This window comes from Salvelinus alpinus, chromosome 7 (assembly GCF_045679555.1).
Source record: "Salvelinus alpinus chromosome 7, SLU_Salpinus.1, whole genome shotgun sequence".
In the NCBI taxonomy this organism is placed as follows: Eukaryota; Metazoa; Chordata; class Actinopteri; order Salmoniformes; family Salmonidae; genus Salvelinus; species Salvelinus alpinus.
Genome location: NC_092092.1, coordinates 79,720,181 through 79,737,110, shown reverse-complemented (window position 1 = coordinate 79,737,110; position 16,930 = coordinate 79,720,181). Strand labels below are relative to the sequence as shown.

At 42.5% G+C, this 16,930-nt stretch overlaps 1 protein-coding gene across 3 annotated transcripts in view; it reads left to right on the top strand.

Annotated features, from left to right (window-relative positions):
* The window catches only part of LOC139581740 (proton-coupled amino acid transporter 1-like), a 68,368-nt gene that overhangs the window by 29,395 nt on the left and 22,043 nt on the right, over positions 1-16,930 (top strand). For all 3 annotated transcript variants that reach the window (XM_071411825.1, XM_071411824.1, XM_071411827.1), the window contains 3 exons: positions 8,794-9,012; positions 14,292-14,390; positions 14,780-14,946. In XM_071411825.1, the coding sequence (XP_071267926.1) occupies positions 8,794-9,012; positions 14,292-14,390; positions 14,780-14,946 (485 nt within the window). The remainder of the gene's footprint in view (positions 1-8,793; positions 9,013-14,291; positions 14,391-14,779; positions 14,947-16,930) is intronic.

Genomic DNA, 16,930 nt, shown 5'->3' with positions numbered 1-16,930 from the left:
CAAGGCCCTACTCCCCCAAATGCTCAGTTTGGCCGGGCGGCCAGCTCTAGGAAGAGTCTTGGTGGTTCCAAACTTTTTCCATTTAAGAATGATGGAGGCCCCTGTGTTCTTGGGGACCTTTAATGTTGCAGAAATGTTTTTGGTACCATCCCCAGACCTGTGCCTTGACACCATCCTGTCTCGGAGCTCTACGGACAATTCATGGCTTGGTTTTTGCTCTGACATGCACTGTCAACTGTGGGAGCTTTATATAGACAGGTGTGTGCCTTTCCAAATCATGTCCAATCAATTTAATTTACCACATGTGGACTCCAAGTTGTAGAACCATCTCAATGATGATCAATGGAAACAGGATGCACCTGAGCTCAATTTCAAGTCTCATAGCAAAGGGTCTGAATACTTATGTAAATCAGGTATTTGTTTTTAATACATTTGCAAAAATTTCTAAAAACCTGTTTTCACTTTGTCATTATGAGGTATTGTGTGTAGATTGATGAGGGGAAAAAACTATTTAATTCATTTTAGAATGAGGCTGTAACGTAACAAAATGTGGAAAAAGTAAAAGGGTCTGAATACTTTCCGAATGCTCTGTACACTGTTCAGTCCTCTTTTGAGTCCTACCGTTACGTTCTAATTATTAGAGTAAGAACTCAGCGGACACTGTGAAAGCTTAAACCAACTTTATTCTTCCCGAAGGATCGAACAGCTGAATCGACAAAATCATGTTTACAATAGTGGTGGTATTTGTACCTCACTTTGGGTGGAGTCTCCTCCTTCTCGCTAAACATTGTATCTTTATGGCGGTTAAAGTAGCTTCCAGACCCGACCCATCTGTATGTCTACAGAGGAATCTAGTCTCTCTCTCTCATTAGCTCCGCTTCCTCTGTCATGGTGTCTTCAAGCTCACCCATTATGCAGCTGGACCTCACTTCACGTGACAGCTATGCACCCACCGAGGAGAGACATGACGATCTTTACTGCTGCAGGTGCTGTAAGGAGGACTGTGTGTGCACTTATTCTCCAGAATTCAGCCCGTGCCCTCGGTTATCTCCTGCTCCTCATGTGCCTCTTCCACTTGGGAATATACACACTGCAACGCATGGGTCATTTCCTGACGACGTAAACTCTCCCATTTATGGCAAGATCACTAATTTGTGACGTGACTAACAGCCCCCGGTTCTCCCATCGGTCTCCCAGCTACCAAGCCATGTGACATGAGTCCTCAAACTGATATCCCAACAATGCTACTAAAGTAATTCCCATGATGCATACCTCAAACTCCCTCATTTATACCGTAGTCCCATTCCATGCTGTTACTATAGCCTCCTTTAATTACTGTCCCTACAGCGACTGCCGTGAGTAACTACTGCATGGAATCTGTCAAGTGTTCACCGGATGTTATGAAGAGATGAATGAAGTTGGAAGAATATCCAACCTAACAGAACTCTGAGTCACAGGTTTCTTGAAAGTTGACAATAGTGTCTGAAATGCCATTACTACCTCTTCTACTTTCACCATGATCTGGGTCTGTGTTAACGTTCAATTCAACTCATAATATACCCTATATTGTGCACAGTTAACTGTCCTCTGTCTCCCTACAAAGCTATCTCCAGTAACAATATACAGTTGAAGTCGGAAGTTTACATACACTTAGGTTGGAGTCATTAAAACTCGTTTTTTCAACCACTCCACAAATTTCTTGTTAACAAACTATAGTTTTGGCAAGTCGGTTAGGACATCTACTTTGTGCACGACACAAGTCATTTTTCCAACAATTGTTTACAGACAGATTATTTCACTTATAATTCACTGTATCACAATTCCAGTGGGTCAGAAGTTTACATACACTAAGTTGACTGTGCCTTAAAACAGCTTGGAAAATTTCAGAAAATGATGTCATGGCTTTAGAAGCTTCTGATAGGCTAATTGACATCATTTGAGTCAATTGAAGGTGTACCTGTGGATGTATTTCAAGGCCTACCATCAAACTCAGTGCCTCTTCGCTTGACATCCATGGGAAAAATCAAAAGAAATCAGCTAAGACCTAAAAAACACAAGGACCTTGTGAAGATGCTGGAGGAAACAGGTACAAAAGTTTCTATATCCACGTTAAAACGAGTCCTATATTGACATAACCTGAAAGGCCGCTCAGCACGGAAGAAGCCACTGCTCCAAACCGCCATTTAATAGCCAGACTACGGTTTGCAACTGCACATAGGAACAAAGATTGTACTTTTTGGAGAAACGTCCTCTGGTCTGATGAAACAAAAATAGAACTGTTTGGCAAAAATGACCATCGTTATGTTTGGAGAAAAAAGGGGAGGCTTGTAAGCCGAAGAACACCATCCCAACCGTGAAGCACGAGGGGGGGGGCATCATGTTGTGGGGGTGCTTTGCTGCTTGAGGGACTGGTGCACTTCACAAAATAGATGGCATCATGAGGGAGGAAAATTATGTGGATATATTGAAGCAACATCTCAAGACATCAGTCAGGAAGTTAAAGCTTGGTCGCAAATGGGTCTTCCAAATGGACAATGACCCCAAGTATACTTCCAAAGTTGTGAGCAAAATGGCTTAAGGACATGGTCAAGGTATTGGAGTGGCCATCACAAAGCCCTGACCTCAATCCCATAATTTTTTGGGGGGCAGAACTGAAAAAGCGTGTGCGAGCAAGGAGGCCTACCAACCTGACTCAGTTACACGTGCTCAGTCAGGTGGAATGGGCCAATATTCACCCAACTTATTGTGGGAAGCTTGTAGAAGGCTACCTGAAATGTTTGACCGAAGTTAAATAATTTAAAGGCCATGCTACCAAATACTAATTGAGTGTATGTAAACTTCTGACCCACTGGGAATGTGATGAAACAAATAAAAGCTGAAATAAATCATTATCTCTACTATTATTCTGACATTTCACATTCTCTAAATAAAGTGGTGATCCTAACTGACCTAACACAGTGCATTTTTACTAGGTTTAAATGTCAGGAATTGTGAAAAACTGAGTTTAAATGTATTTGGCTAAGGTGTATGTAAACTTCTGACTTCAACTGTACATAGTCTCTGGGAATGATACCACTCTATCACCACGACCTTCATTAATGAGCCTCCACTGATCTCCACCCCTGTCACATTCCATCTCAACTAAACGTAAACATTCTGTCTCAACCACAGGCCTCATGTGTACCTCGCCTCCTGCTACAGATACATTTGCACATATATCATTCCATCTAACCCATAACACACTAGTCACTACTCCTAATGCACTTCTACAGTTATAAACATACTAACACATTCTTAAATCAATTAGTCAATATACATCAGTTCCTCCTCTGGGACAATGACCACTCTTATGTTCCACGAAACCTAAAAACATATTGACTTGAAAAGGAAAGAGGGGAAAAAAGTACATGTTTAATAATTTCACACCACCCTTGATGCAACTAAAACTGGGGAAAGAACTGTCCATCCGTTATGTTCTATGCCCTTGTGATGCTGGTCTCTGTTCCCGGCTCCTTCCATATTCATCCTTGGCTGTTAACGCAAGACACAGACTATGAGCCTTGTATGCAATTCATTGTACCGTATCATCCAGCAATCTATATGTATTGATGCGATTTAACATTAAAATTCTGATGACATGCTAATTTATTTTTAACAAAAAATGATGTTTGAACCAATCTATCATCCAGTGAGTTCTCTAATAACCTCCCTGTCAGAGGAGACTTAAAGATAAGGTTTCTAGAGCCTCCCTAGACATAATGCATTTGGGCAGTGCACCCACCCCTCACAGTTTAAGAGCAACTCTCTCTCGCTGTAGCTGAATCATAACTAAAACATTTTATACATTTTCCAACCCAAATTTTAAAATGATAGTCCTTAGTGCTTTACTTTGAGTCTATCACGTGAATTTGAGCTTCTCAACCTGGCACACATCATCACGGTTAGAATGTACATTTATAAACGGGGCCTTTTATTGCTGGTAATGACTCTTCTCATCACAACCCCCCTTTTGTCCCTGTTTTCCTGTTGCGAGTGGCATGGTAATGAAAGATCGGTATCTCAATGCATTCTTTGTCTAAATTGTTCTCAGTGTGTAGACCTTCCTCAATACCACCCCCCACCCCCCTCCTCCCAGACACTTCCTCCTTCCCAACGGCACATATGTAACTCTTGATTTGATGGCCCTTGGTAATGTCCCGATTTCAATATAAAGTAATCTGTTTTTCCCACGTACACAAGCCTCTCAGCCTCTCACCATTCTGTCTGGTCCATTTCTCTCACCAGTACACCAGGAGCACGAGAGAAGTTTGAATGTTATCTCTCTCCATGCTCACTCCATATGCGCGGTCTCCGGACTCATGGCGCACTCCTGCCGCCCGTACCCAGGTTCATGGCTCTGACACAGATTGGAGTGTTAAAAATCACTGTCGCATTGAACACCTTTGTTGCTCTTTCTTCAGCCGGTTAGGGAGGGTTTTCAGTTTCACACACACTGTTTGTCATCAAATTATTCCTACATGCATTAAGACACGATCGGACGTCACCTTCCATGATAACCTCGAGAGGACAGATCAGAACAACAGTTTAGTTCAATTCATTTCGGTTTCAGGAAATCCAGACAAGCATTGACTATATGACAAATTATTACATTCCCAGTTTTCTTAATAACATTATCTCTACGACAAATGTCAAAGAGCATAACAACATACTGTTTACTGTTGAAACAACCATTGTCAAAATTAGTTCATACTCCCTTATTTTACTGCTGACCTCTCTGAAGAGTTACCAGATCAGGGAGTTAACACGCTAACCCAACAATACAGTAGACCCATATCTGGTGAAATTTGTATCGATACAAAGACAGAAAATGAAATCATCAATTGACATATCACAATCCATGTGGAGTAACTGTCAACTCTCTTTGTCACGCCCTGACCGAAGAGATCTTTTTATGTCTCTATTTTGGGTTGGTCAGGGTGGGCATTCTATGTTCATTTTCTATGTTTTGTATTTCTTTGTTGTTTGGCCGGGTATGGTTCTCAATCAGGGACAGCTGTCTATCGTTGTCTCTGATTGAGAACCATACTTAGGTAGCTTTTTCCCACATGGTTTTTGTGGGTAGTTATTTTCGGTTTAGCTGTTTTGTTTGCCTGACAGAACTGTTCGCTTTCGTTCTCCTGTTTGTTGTTTTTGTTCGATTGGTTTGTTGGATTAAACCATGAACACTTTAAACTCTGCACCTTGGTCCACTCTTCCTTTAGCCCACGAGAAGCGTGACGCTCATTAACATATATTTTTCCTTCTATATGCAGACTGAACAAAATACATTTGTGTATTTACCCAAAGACCAGTGCCCCAGGGAACTAGTAATTTCCCCTTCGAAACACATGATTCACATCGTGATTCAAAAACATGTTCCATCAAAAATAAACAAATTCGAATAACCAATCAACTTAGAATTATAACTCTTGATAACTCCATAAGGAAATAATGGTATCTCATAAAGTAAAGTAATTGCATACCCAATTTAAAACCAAATTGATAAGACCCCACACAAAATAAATCCCACAGTATCAACACCACTAATGCATACTCATAACCGGTTAGGTAGGTGTGTGTGTGTGTGTGTGTGTGTGTGTGTGTGTGTGTGTGTGTGTGTGTGTGTGTGTGTGTGTGTGTGTGTGTGTGTGTGTGTGTGTGTGTGTGTGTGTGTGTGTGTGTGTGTGTGTGTGTGTGTGTGTGTGTGTGTGTGTGTGTGTGTGTGTGTGTGTGTGTGTGTGTGTGTGTGTGTGTGTGTGAAAAACACACATGAACAGGCCTTATTTGGGAACTCCGTTTCTAATCCACAACCTTTTACACTTAAAACTGCTGAATATCACTTAACTGCTCTCCCCAATACCACAGTCTCAGGGAACATTCCAACGAGAGATAATGAAACCCCCTCCTCTTCTGGAAAACAAAGTGTACATTTCGTTAGCATTCACTATGCTACATCTTAATCAGCAATCCAAAAGTATTAATTATAAACCAAAGATAATGGTAAATCCACTGTCCTTACCCCAATCATTTAAACATTTGTTTTAATCCACCCCAATGTTTATGTATCCTTTATTTAGCATGTACTACCTTTAGACACGGTGACCTTATATCACCACCGAGTCCAACGATTCACTGGTCTCTTTTCCCCATGATTCTGCATAACCACACTACCATGTTCATGAACAAGAAATGTAAAGTTAATTTTAGGTGTGGTACCCCTATGCTAATTCCTCATGACCCCTCCACCCTTTCGTCCATTCTAGAAATCTATTTCAGAATAAGACAACATCAAATGTAAATCTATTCATAATAAAATGACAATGTCTCATGAGATTAAAAACCTCCCAAGGTTTTCTGAGTTTGCAAGAAGTGTTTGGCCAGATAATGTTAATGTGTTACCTCTTTAGAATCCATCCCCCTGGTATTTCGCCCTAGATTCTTCAACCCAAAATGCCTTTTTCCTTTGGCAAATTTAGCCAATTTCTCATCATAAGGAATCCGCGATATTTGATCCTGGCATCTATTAAAAAGTTGTGTAAGACGTGATCTCATACGTCTTCCTTCACATAGAAACTGTAATCTCTATGACCTACTGTTGATCGTACCGAGGCCATACACCGCTATGTGGAAGTTTCCTGTCCCGCTACTTTCAGGAGGATTTCTTGTTGCTCTTTTGAAAAAGAGGCAAACGCTTGCTTGGCAGCGTTTCTTCCATATACAGCAGGATTCATTCCTACTTTACACTCCTTTTTCCAATGACCAACAGCTTTGATGTTTTTTCTCTACGTTTCTTTGTCTTACCTTGGCCATTGAAACTATAGTTAGTGACTTTCCCTGTGGCCGTATTAAAACCCCTTGCACATCTGTGAAGTGAGCAGAGTTTTTTTTCACTCATAAAGCATCCTGCTCTATTTCATCCACTACCCCCGCATTTGCCATTTTGGTCACAGGTTTCAAACCTGCCATCAAAACCGAAGTACAAATTGTATCTATGTACTCACGTACCCAGTCTTTTTGAAGCTGAGTACATCTACTAATTACATTTTTATCAGTTATACTCTTCTGTTGATTAAATGCTGACATCAAAACACTTGTATATTGAGCTTGCTATTTCTCATTGACGTCATTGTGCACAACAGCATCTCTGAGTTCTTTATTTGATTTGAATTTTCCGTCAACAGCTGGCCAATTTTTACCCAGTTTGCAAAAATGTTCCCATATTCGAGCCGAATTGGTAGAATGCTCGTGTGCTTCTTTCAGCGCCTCCATGGCTTTATTAAAACCCTCTAGCTCCGCTCTACAGGGAGAATCAGAGCCGTCTGTCACCATATCAATAGTTATTATTCCCAAACCTCTCCCCATGGTGTCCACGGTGTTTAGATTTCTTCACTCCCGTCTATAAAACCCACCGTCTATTAACTATTTTCTAAGGTAGCTCTACCCACTTCCCCGGAGAATAGTTATGGTATTTGTGCCTATTAATTGGTCATGGCACTTTAATACCTTGTGTTAGAACCAATACTATAGCGTCTGCAAATGTATTACTGGAGAATACGGATGACTCAATGTCTTATTCAAGTGTTGCTCATCAAATATCACTGTTGTTGATAACACACATTACCAGAATGATTCACACTTGTCTTCCTAGTATTTCCACATAATCTGTCACGGTTCACCGCCCCAATAGGGCATAAACCAACCTCTCTCCTTATTGCTATTGTTCCTACACGAATCTCAAACAGTGTTTGAATATCTTATTGCTTTTCTTTTAACCATGCATGTGGCTTTCCTTCAGAGTTTATAGGTAACCTTCTTATCAATATCCACATACGCTCTACTGCCTCACTGTCACTGCAGCTGGGACTTTTTGTCCCCTTTTTACAGATCTTGCAGAGGAAAACCTCCACTTGGGACCTATCCTTAAAGGAACCCACCCTACACCATATATTTACGACCGGTTGTTTCTCAATGGGCCTACTGAATAAACTCAGGCTTTCTAGATCCGTATCCTATAAGTTTTCAGTCTACGATTCTCATCTCCCCAAGATGTCAAAATGAGTGGAACTGTGCTTACCTTGTTTGTTGCCAGCTCTGGACTCTCTGGTTTGACTATAAATCATGGGGAATCCTGCCGACAATGCCAACTGTTAGGTTCTAATTATTAGAGTAAGAACTCAACGGACACTGTGAAAGCTTAAACCAACTTTATTCTTCCCAAAGGATCGAACTGCTGAAGCCACAAAAACATGTTTAAAATAGTGGTGGTATTTGTACCCCACTTTGGGTGGAGTCTCCTCCTTCTCGCTAAACATTATCTTTATTGCTAGGCAGGAAACTAAGTGATACGGGCAATAACATTTTCTTTCTCCCTTAATGTGACCTGACCTGGACCCCCTTCATCACTAATCCATGGCTCTCTCCCCTTATCAATGCCTGCCACGTGATCGTTTTCCCTACAGTCAGTACATTCCAAGCTTAATTGCACCCACCATATACCTACCCCCTACAGATAACCATTAACCTCTGGTGTAGCCCCTCGGCTATGGCACCCCTCAAGTCTCTATTATAACTAATGATTCATAACATTTAAAGTTCAGAAATCCAAAGCCATCACTATCCATCAGTTGCTTGCACCTTGCTGGAAAGGGCATATGAAGAAAATACCAGATCCAGCAGAGTACAGTTTAGGATGGCATGACGTGTGAGAAGGATACCCTATTATGTGTTCACTATTCTTTGGCATTCTTCCTTCAGGTGGTGGAGGCTTCTAACGGGACAACCATGAACTGCCACAGAAACCAGACGGCTGTGACCGTCCCCAGCTTTGACTCCCGTCTCTACATGTTGTGTTTCCTGCCAGCCATTATACTCTTGGTGTTCACCCCAAACCTGAAGTACCTGGCACCCCTCTCTCTGGCAGCCAACCTGGCCATGTGTGCTAGTCTGGTCCTCATCTACTTCTTCTGCTTCACGGTACGTACTGCATCTTCTGCTTCATGGTAGGTACTGCAGGACTGTCTTCTGCTTCATGGTAGATACTGCAGGACTGTCTTCTGCTTCATGGTAGGTACTGCAGGGCTGCGTCTTCTGCTTCACGGTAGGTACTGCAGGACTGTCTTCTGCTTCATGGTAGGTACTGCAGGACTGTCTTCTGCTTCATGGTAGGTACTGCAGGACTGTCTTCTGCTTCATGGTAGGTACTGCAGGACTGTCTTCTGCTTCATGGTAGGTACTGCAGGACTGTCTTCTGCTTCATGGTAGATACTGCAGGACTGTCTTCTGCTTCATGGTAGGTACTGCAGGACTGTCTTCTGCTTCATGGTAGGTACTGCAGGACTGTCTTCTGCTTCATGGTAGGTACTGCAGGACTGTCTTCTGCTTCATGGTAGGTACTGCAGGACTGTCTTCTGCTTCATGGTAGGTACTGCAGGACTGTCTTCTGCTTCATGGTAGGTACTGCAGGACTGTCTTCTGCTTCATGGTAGGTACTGCAGGACTGGCTTCTGTTTCATGGTAGGTACTGCAGGACTGTCTTCTGCTTCATGGTAGGTACTGCAGGACTGTCTTCTGTTTCATGGTAGGTACTGCAGGACTGTCTTCTGTTTCATGGTAGGTACTGCAGGACTGTCTTCTGTTTCATGGTAGGTACTGCAGGACTGTCTTCTGTTTCATGGTAGGTACTGCAGGACTGTCTTCTGCTTCATGGTAGGTACTGCAGGACTGTCTTCTGCTTCATGGTAGGTACTGCAGGACTGGCTTCTGTTTCATGGTAGGTACTGCAGGACTGTCTTCTGTTTCATGGTAGGTACTGCAGGACTGTCTTCTGTTTCATGGTAGGTACTGCAGGACTGTCTTCTGTTTCATGGTAGGTACTGCAGGACTGTCTTCTGTTTCATGGTAGGTACTGCAGGACTGTCTTCTGTTTCATGGTAGGTACTGCAGGACTGTCTTCTGTTTCATGGTAGGTACTGCAGGACTGTCTTCTGTTTCATGGTAGGTACTGCAGGACTGTCTTCTGTTTCATGGTAGGTACTGCAGGACTGTCTTCTGTTTCATGGTAGGTACTGCAGGACTGTCTTCTGTTTCATGGTAGGTACTGCAGGACTGTCTTCTGTTTCATGGTAGGTACTGCAGGACTGTCTTCTGCTTCATGGTAGGTACTGCAGGACTGTCTTCTGTTTCATGGTAGGTACTGCAGGACTGTCTTCTGTTTCATGGTAGGTACTGCAGGACTGTGTCTTTTGGGGGGAGGGACTAACATGAACTTGTCCAAATAAGAAACGCAACTTTTCATTGCGAAACATTTTCTGTTGCAAAACATTTTGGTACAGTTTGCTACAGTTTGCTACAGTGTGCACTAATGCCAGTCCCATGGCACGTGTTACATTCCCCAGCAAGAAACCCCACAAAAATGTTGTCAAACAGAAGGGGAAACTAACAACAACCAAAACGAAACAGGTGGGGTTTTAGGAGGGGTTCTGAAAAACACTCATGAAGGTGTCTACTGAAAGGTGACTTGCAACAACTGGGACCTAAAAGACACCCACCATGAGCACCCACTAAAATTTGCCCAAGAAGAGGCAAACAAAATTAAAACCAACACCAAACTTAGACAGGAAGGAGACCACAAAGTGGAGAAGAACAGGGAAAAATCAGATTTTTGTTTTTGTTTGTTAGAAATCAAAATAGGGAGAGCCAACTAAAGGTGTTAACCCTCCACTGTCTCTCCAGACAGCTGGAGCACTGGGCCAGCCACTATTAAATATCTCCTGGGCCAGCCACTATTAAATATCTCCTGGGCCAGCCACTATTAAATATCCACTGGGCCAGCCACTATTAAATATCCACTAGGCCAGCCATTATTAAATATCTCCTGGGCCAGCCACTATTAAATATCCACTGGGCCAGCCACTATTAAATATCCACTAGGCCAGCCATTATTAAATATCTCCTGGGCCAGCCACTATTAAATATCTCCTGGGCCAGCCACTATTAAATATCCACTGGGCCAGCCACTATTAAATATTCACTGGGCCAGCCACTATTAAATATTCACTGGGCCAGCCACTATTAAATATCCACTAGGCCAGCCATTATTAAATATCTCCTGGGCCAGCCACTATTAAATATCCACTGGGCCAGCCACTATTAAATATCCACTGGGCCAGCCACTATTAAATATCCACTGGGCCAGCCACTATTAAATATCCACTGGGCCGGCCACTATTAAATATCCACTGGGCCGGCCGCTATTAACTATCCACTGGGCCAGCCACTATTAAATATCCACTGGGCCAGCCACTATTAAATATCCACTGGGCCAGCCACTATTAAATATCCACTGGGCCAGCCACTATTAAATATCCACTGGGCCAGCCACTATTAAATATCCACTGGGCCAGCCACTATTAAATATCCACTGGGCCAGCCACTATTAAATATCCACTGGGCCAGCCACTATTAAATATCCACTGGGCCAGCCACTATTAAATATCCACTGGGCCAGCCACTATTAAATATCCACTGGGCCAGCCACTATTAAATATCCACTGGGCCAGCCACTATTAAATATCCACTGGGCCAGCACAGGTAAAACACATACTGACTAACGAGGTGACACCAATGTGTTAACGTGATAACCTCCAACCTTGAAATATAAATGTAAAAGCCTGTAACACACTGGGTCGTTCCCTCAGTCTCAGCTTTACTTAGTTTACTCATGACGTTGGCACTTAAAAGCTGAATTACAGTAAATACATAACTTACTTGATGCAAAGCTCCAAAACATCCATTCATAACAATGTTATCCATTCTTAACAAAACATTCATTCTTAACAATGTTATCCATTCATAACAATGTTATCCATTCATAACAATGTTATCCATTCATAACAATGTTATCCATTCATAACAATGTTATCCATTCTTAACAAAACATCCATTCATAACCAAACATCCATTCATAACAATAGTAGCCATCTAAATCCACTGCATGTCATGTATATAATGACATGTTCCAACAATATGATATCATTCTAATGTAGGCATTCTATAGCAACCAGCCCCGCCACCCCTATCTCTTGGGTTGTGGTTGTTATGGATGAAGAGGCAATGACTAGTGACAGGCAGTGTTGTGTTCGAGACCGATTCAAGACCGGCGCAAATCGAGTCCGAGTCGAGACCAAGACCGGGGGGTGGAGTGGTGGTTGGGGGGGTGAGGGGTCCAATTCGATTTAGACCAGGCATGGGAAATTGGGAACTCTGTCGTGGTCTTAATTTACTGTTGAGAGTTACAATAGTAGAATCCCCAAGGTGCAATTTTGAAATTTGGTTGTACATCAGCAGTTTTTCTCTTTTTATGCCAGTCACTGACAGTTACTCAATGTCAGCTAACATGTTATAGTGAGTCTAGCTGCCAGCTATCTAAACTTGAAAGTAATCCTGGTCAAATTACTGACTGGGGGCCCCCATTGATCATCGGATATCATGTTAAAAACTGCACATTGTTCTCTCTGCTCCTAAATATTATCTCTGCTCCTAAATATTCTCTCTGCCCCATGGCTAAATATTCTCTCCGCCCCATGGCTAAATATTCTCTCCGCCCCATGGCTAAATATTCTCTCCGCCCCATGGCTAAATATTCTCTCTGCTCCTAAATATTCTCTCTGCTCCTAAATATTCTCTCTGCTCCATGGCTAAATATTCTCTCTGCCCCATGGCTAAATATTCTCTCCGCCCCATGGCTAAATATTCTCTCTGCTCCTAAATATTCTCTCTGCTCCTAAATATTCTCTCTGCCCCATGGCTAAATATTCTCTCCGCCCCATGGCTAAATATTCTCTCCGCTCCATGGCTAAATATTCTCTCCGCCTCATGGCCAAATATTCTCTCTGCTCCATGGCTAAATATTCTATCCGCCCCATGGCCAAATATTCTCTCTGCCCCATGGCCAAATATTCTCTCCGCTCCATGGCTAAATATTCTCTCTGCCCCATGGCCAAATATTCTCTCCGCTCCATGGCTAAATATTCTCTCTGCCCCATGGCTAAATATTCTCTCCGCCCCATGGCTAAATATTCTCTCCGCCCCATGGCCAAATATTCTCTCTGCCCCATGGCCAAATATTCTCTCCGCTCCATGGCCAAATATTCTCTCCGCCCCATGGCTAAATATTCTCTCCGCCCCATGGCTAAATATTCTCTCCGCCCCATGGCTAAATATTCTCTCCGCCCCATGGCTAAATATTCTCTCCGCCCCATGGCTAAATATTCTCTCCGCCCCATGGCTAAATATTCTCTCTGCCCCATGGCCAAATATTCTCTCCGCTCCATGGCTAAATATTCTCTCCGCCCCATGGCTAAATATTCTCTCCGCCCCATGGCTAAATATTCTTTCTGCCCCATGGCTAAATATTCTCTCTGCTCCATGGCCAAATGTGTAGAATTGCAGCAAACGTGTTTCTTTAAAACAAACAAATAGGCTAGAGCCAGCTCTGACTGTGTGGGTATCGATGTGGGTGCAGACCCGTGAGCCCCTGCGACCCTTCATGATGAGTTCTGATTGGTTTTCTGGCCCCCACCTACATCAAAGTTGCCCATCTCTGCTAAAGACATTCAGAATGGTGAACAAATGCATGCTGGAGGGCAAATGGAGCCACTTCAAATAATCACTAACCCAAGCAGATGTATAATAGATCAAAATACAGGTACCTGCGTAAATAAAGGAAACTGCTTGAGTAAATGAAGGACACAAAGTATACTGAACGCAGGTGCTGCCACACAGATGTGGTTTCTGAGTTAATTATTCAGTTAACATCCCATCATGCTTAGGGCCGTGTATAAAAATGGCCTGTGGCCCATTTATCTTTGGCTACCATGGCTAGAAGAAGAGGGAATTTCTTGTAATGAAAAATAAATACAAACATTCATGGCTCATGACGTGTTCATATACTGTGACCTCCGGGGGGACCCTGGCCATTGGTGCGGCTGATGAGCTGTGTGTTTCCACCAGTGTTTCCACCAGTGTTTCCACCAGTGTTTCCACCAGTGTTTCCACCATCATCAAAACACCAAATGATGGAATTTGTGATGGAAGAACGGAGTCGTATTCCCTCCAATAGAGTTCCAGTCACTAGTAGAATCTATGCGAAGGCTCAAACATCCTATAATGTTAACTGCTATGCGTTGTTATTTAATGACCTTACTGGACTTAATTTGATATTCAAGAAACAATGTTTCTGTTTCGATTTCCAGAACATCCCAAATCATATCAACCTGCCCAAGGTGGGTCATGCCAAAGACTACCCTCTCTTCTTTGGAACGGCCATCTTTGCTTTCGAGGGGATAGGAGTGGTAACGTATTACTGTTCATTTTTTAAAATGTATTTTACCTTTATTTAACTAGGCAAGTCAGTTAAGAACAAATTCTTATTTTCAATGACGGCCTAGGAACAGTGGGTTAACTACCTTGTTCAGGGGCAGAACGACAGATTTTTTTACCTTGTCAGCTCGGGGATTTGAACTTGCAACCTTTCGGTTACTAGTCCAACGCTCTAACCACTAGGCTACCCAATGTTGAACATATGCCGCAAAAAAAACATGATTACCATGTAATTACATGTTAATAAGGACATAATTGCATGATATTACAACGTTACTGCAGTAAGTACGGTGTAGTTTGATAGGAATAATGGCAACTTAAGGTGAAGTGTTACCTAACGTTGTTCCTCTCCATGTCCCAGGTCCTGCCCCTGGAGAACAAGATGCAGAAGCCTCAGAGTTTCAATAGGGTTCTATGTCTGGGAATGGGCATCGTCACCTTCCTCTATATCAGCTTGGGGACCATAGGGTACATGACCTTTGGAGAGGCCATAGGGGGAAGTGTCACCCTTAACTTACCCAACTGCTGGTGAGTTCTTCTTACAATGTCCTGAAGAGATGGTGCTGTATAGAATCATCACATAGATACTGAAGAGATGGTGCTGTATAGAATCATCACATAGATACTGAAGAGATGGTGCTGTATAGAATCATCACATAGATACTGAAGAGATGGTGCTGTATAGAATCATCACATAGATACTGAAGAGATGGTGCTGTATAGAATCATCACATAGATACTGAAGAGATGGTGCTGTATAGAATCACATAGATACTGAAGAGATGGTGCTGTATAGAATCATCACATAGATACTGAAGAGATGGTGCTGTATAGAATCATCACATAGATACTGAAGAGATGGTGCTGTATAGAATCATCACATAGATACTGAAGAGATGGTGCTGTATAGAATCATCACATAGATACTGAAGAGATGGTGCTGTATAGAATCATCACATAGATACTGAAGAGATGGTGCTGTATAGAATCATCACATAGATACTGCAGAGATGGTGCTGTATAGAATCACATAGATACTGAAGAGATGGTGCTGTATAGAATCACATAGATACTGAAGAGATGGTGCTGTATAGAATCATCACATAGATACTGAAGAGATGGTGCTGTATAGAATCATCACATAGATACTGAAGAGATGGTGCTGTATAGAATCACATAGATACAGAAGAGATGGTGCTGTATAGAATCACATAGATACAGAAGAGATGGTGCTGTATAGAATCACATAGATACAGAAGAGATGGTGCTGTATAGAATCACAAAGCAGCTGTATATTTTAACAGTGTAACACTTGTCATAATTGTATTCATCGAAAGGCTTTTGGTCATTTTTGGATTTCCCGAAGTATGCATCGTCTTGAAGATTTGACCAAAATAGGATCCTCTCTCTCTGTCTTCACTGTGGCCATAAACAGGATCCTCTTTCTGTCTTTACTGTGGCCCTAAATAGGATCCTCTCTGTCTTTACTGTGGCCCTAAATAGGATCCTCTCTCTGTCTTTACTGTGGCCCTAAATAGGATCCTCTCTGTCTTTACTGTGGCCCTAAATAGGATCCTCTCTCTGTCTTTACTGTGGCCCTAAATAGGATCCTCTCTGTCTTTACTGTGGCCATAAACAGGTTCCTCTCTCTGTCTTTACTGTGGCCCTAATTAGGATCCTCTCTCTGTCTTTACTGAGGCCATAAACAGGATCCTCTCTCTGTCTTTACTGTGGCCCTAAACAGGATCCTCTCTCTGTCTTTACTGTGGCCCTAAACAGGATCCTCTCTCTGTCTTTACTGTGGCCATAAACAGGATCCTCTCTCTGTCTTTACTGTGGCCCTAAATAGGATCATCCCTGTCTTTACTGTGGCCCTAAACAGGATCCTCTCTCTGTCTTTACTGTGGCCATAAACAGGATCCTCTCTCTGTCTTTACTGTGACCCTAAATAGGATCCTCTCTGTCTTTACTGTGGCCCTAAATAGGATCCTCTCTGTCTTTTCTGTGGCCCTAAGTCCAAGTTTAGAATGTTTGTGTGATTGTTTTGTCATCATAAGTAGCTCATCTTGACACTAATCACCAAATTAAAATCTCTCAGCCATTAGTTATCAAGTTAATACCAGATTTGTATTTTACTTAATTTGACATTCTCAGCATTTATATTCATGCTTAAAAAACATCAGTGCAGGTTTCCCTCTGAGGTTGTAGTTAACAGGCTATACTAGATGTTCTGTAAATACCACTACTGTATCTGTCTCTATGGAGACACTGACACAATGACTGGGAGATGCAGCAGTCACATTCGTTCATGGTGGCAGGTTACAAGACATGAGCCAGACATCATGAGCCAGACATCATGAGCCAGACACCATGAGCCAGACACCATGAGCCAGACACCATGAGCCAGACACCATGAGCCAGACACCATGAGCCAGACATCATGAGCCAGACACCATGAGCTCATCAACAGGTCACAGTCAGGTTGATATAGAAGGAACAGGTAACAGTCAGG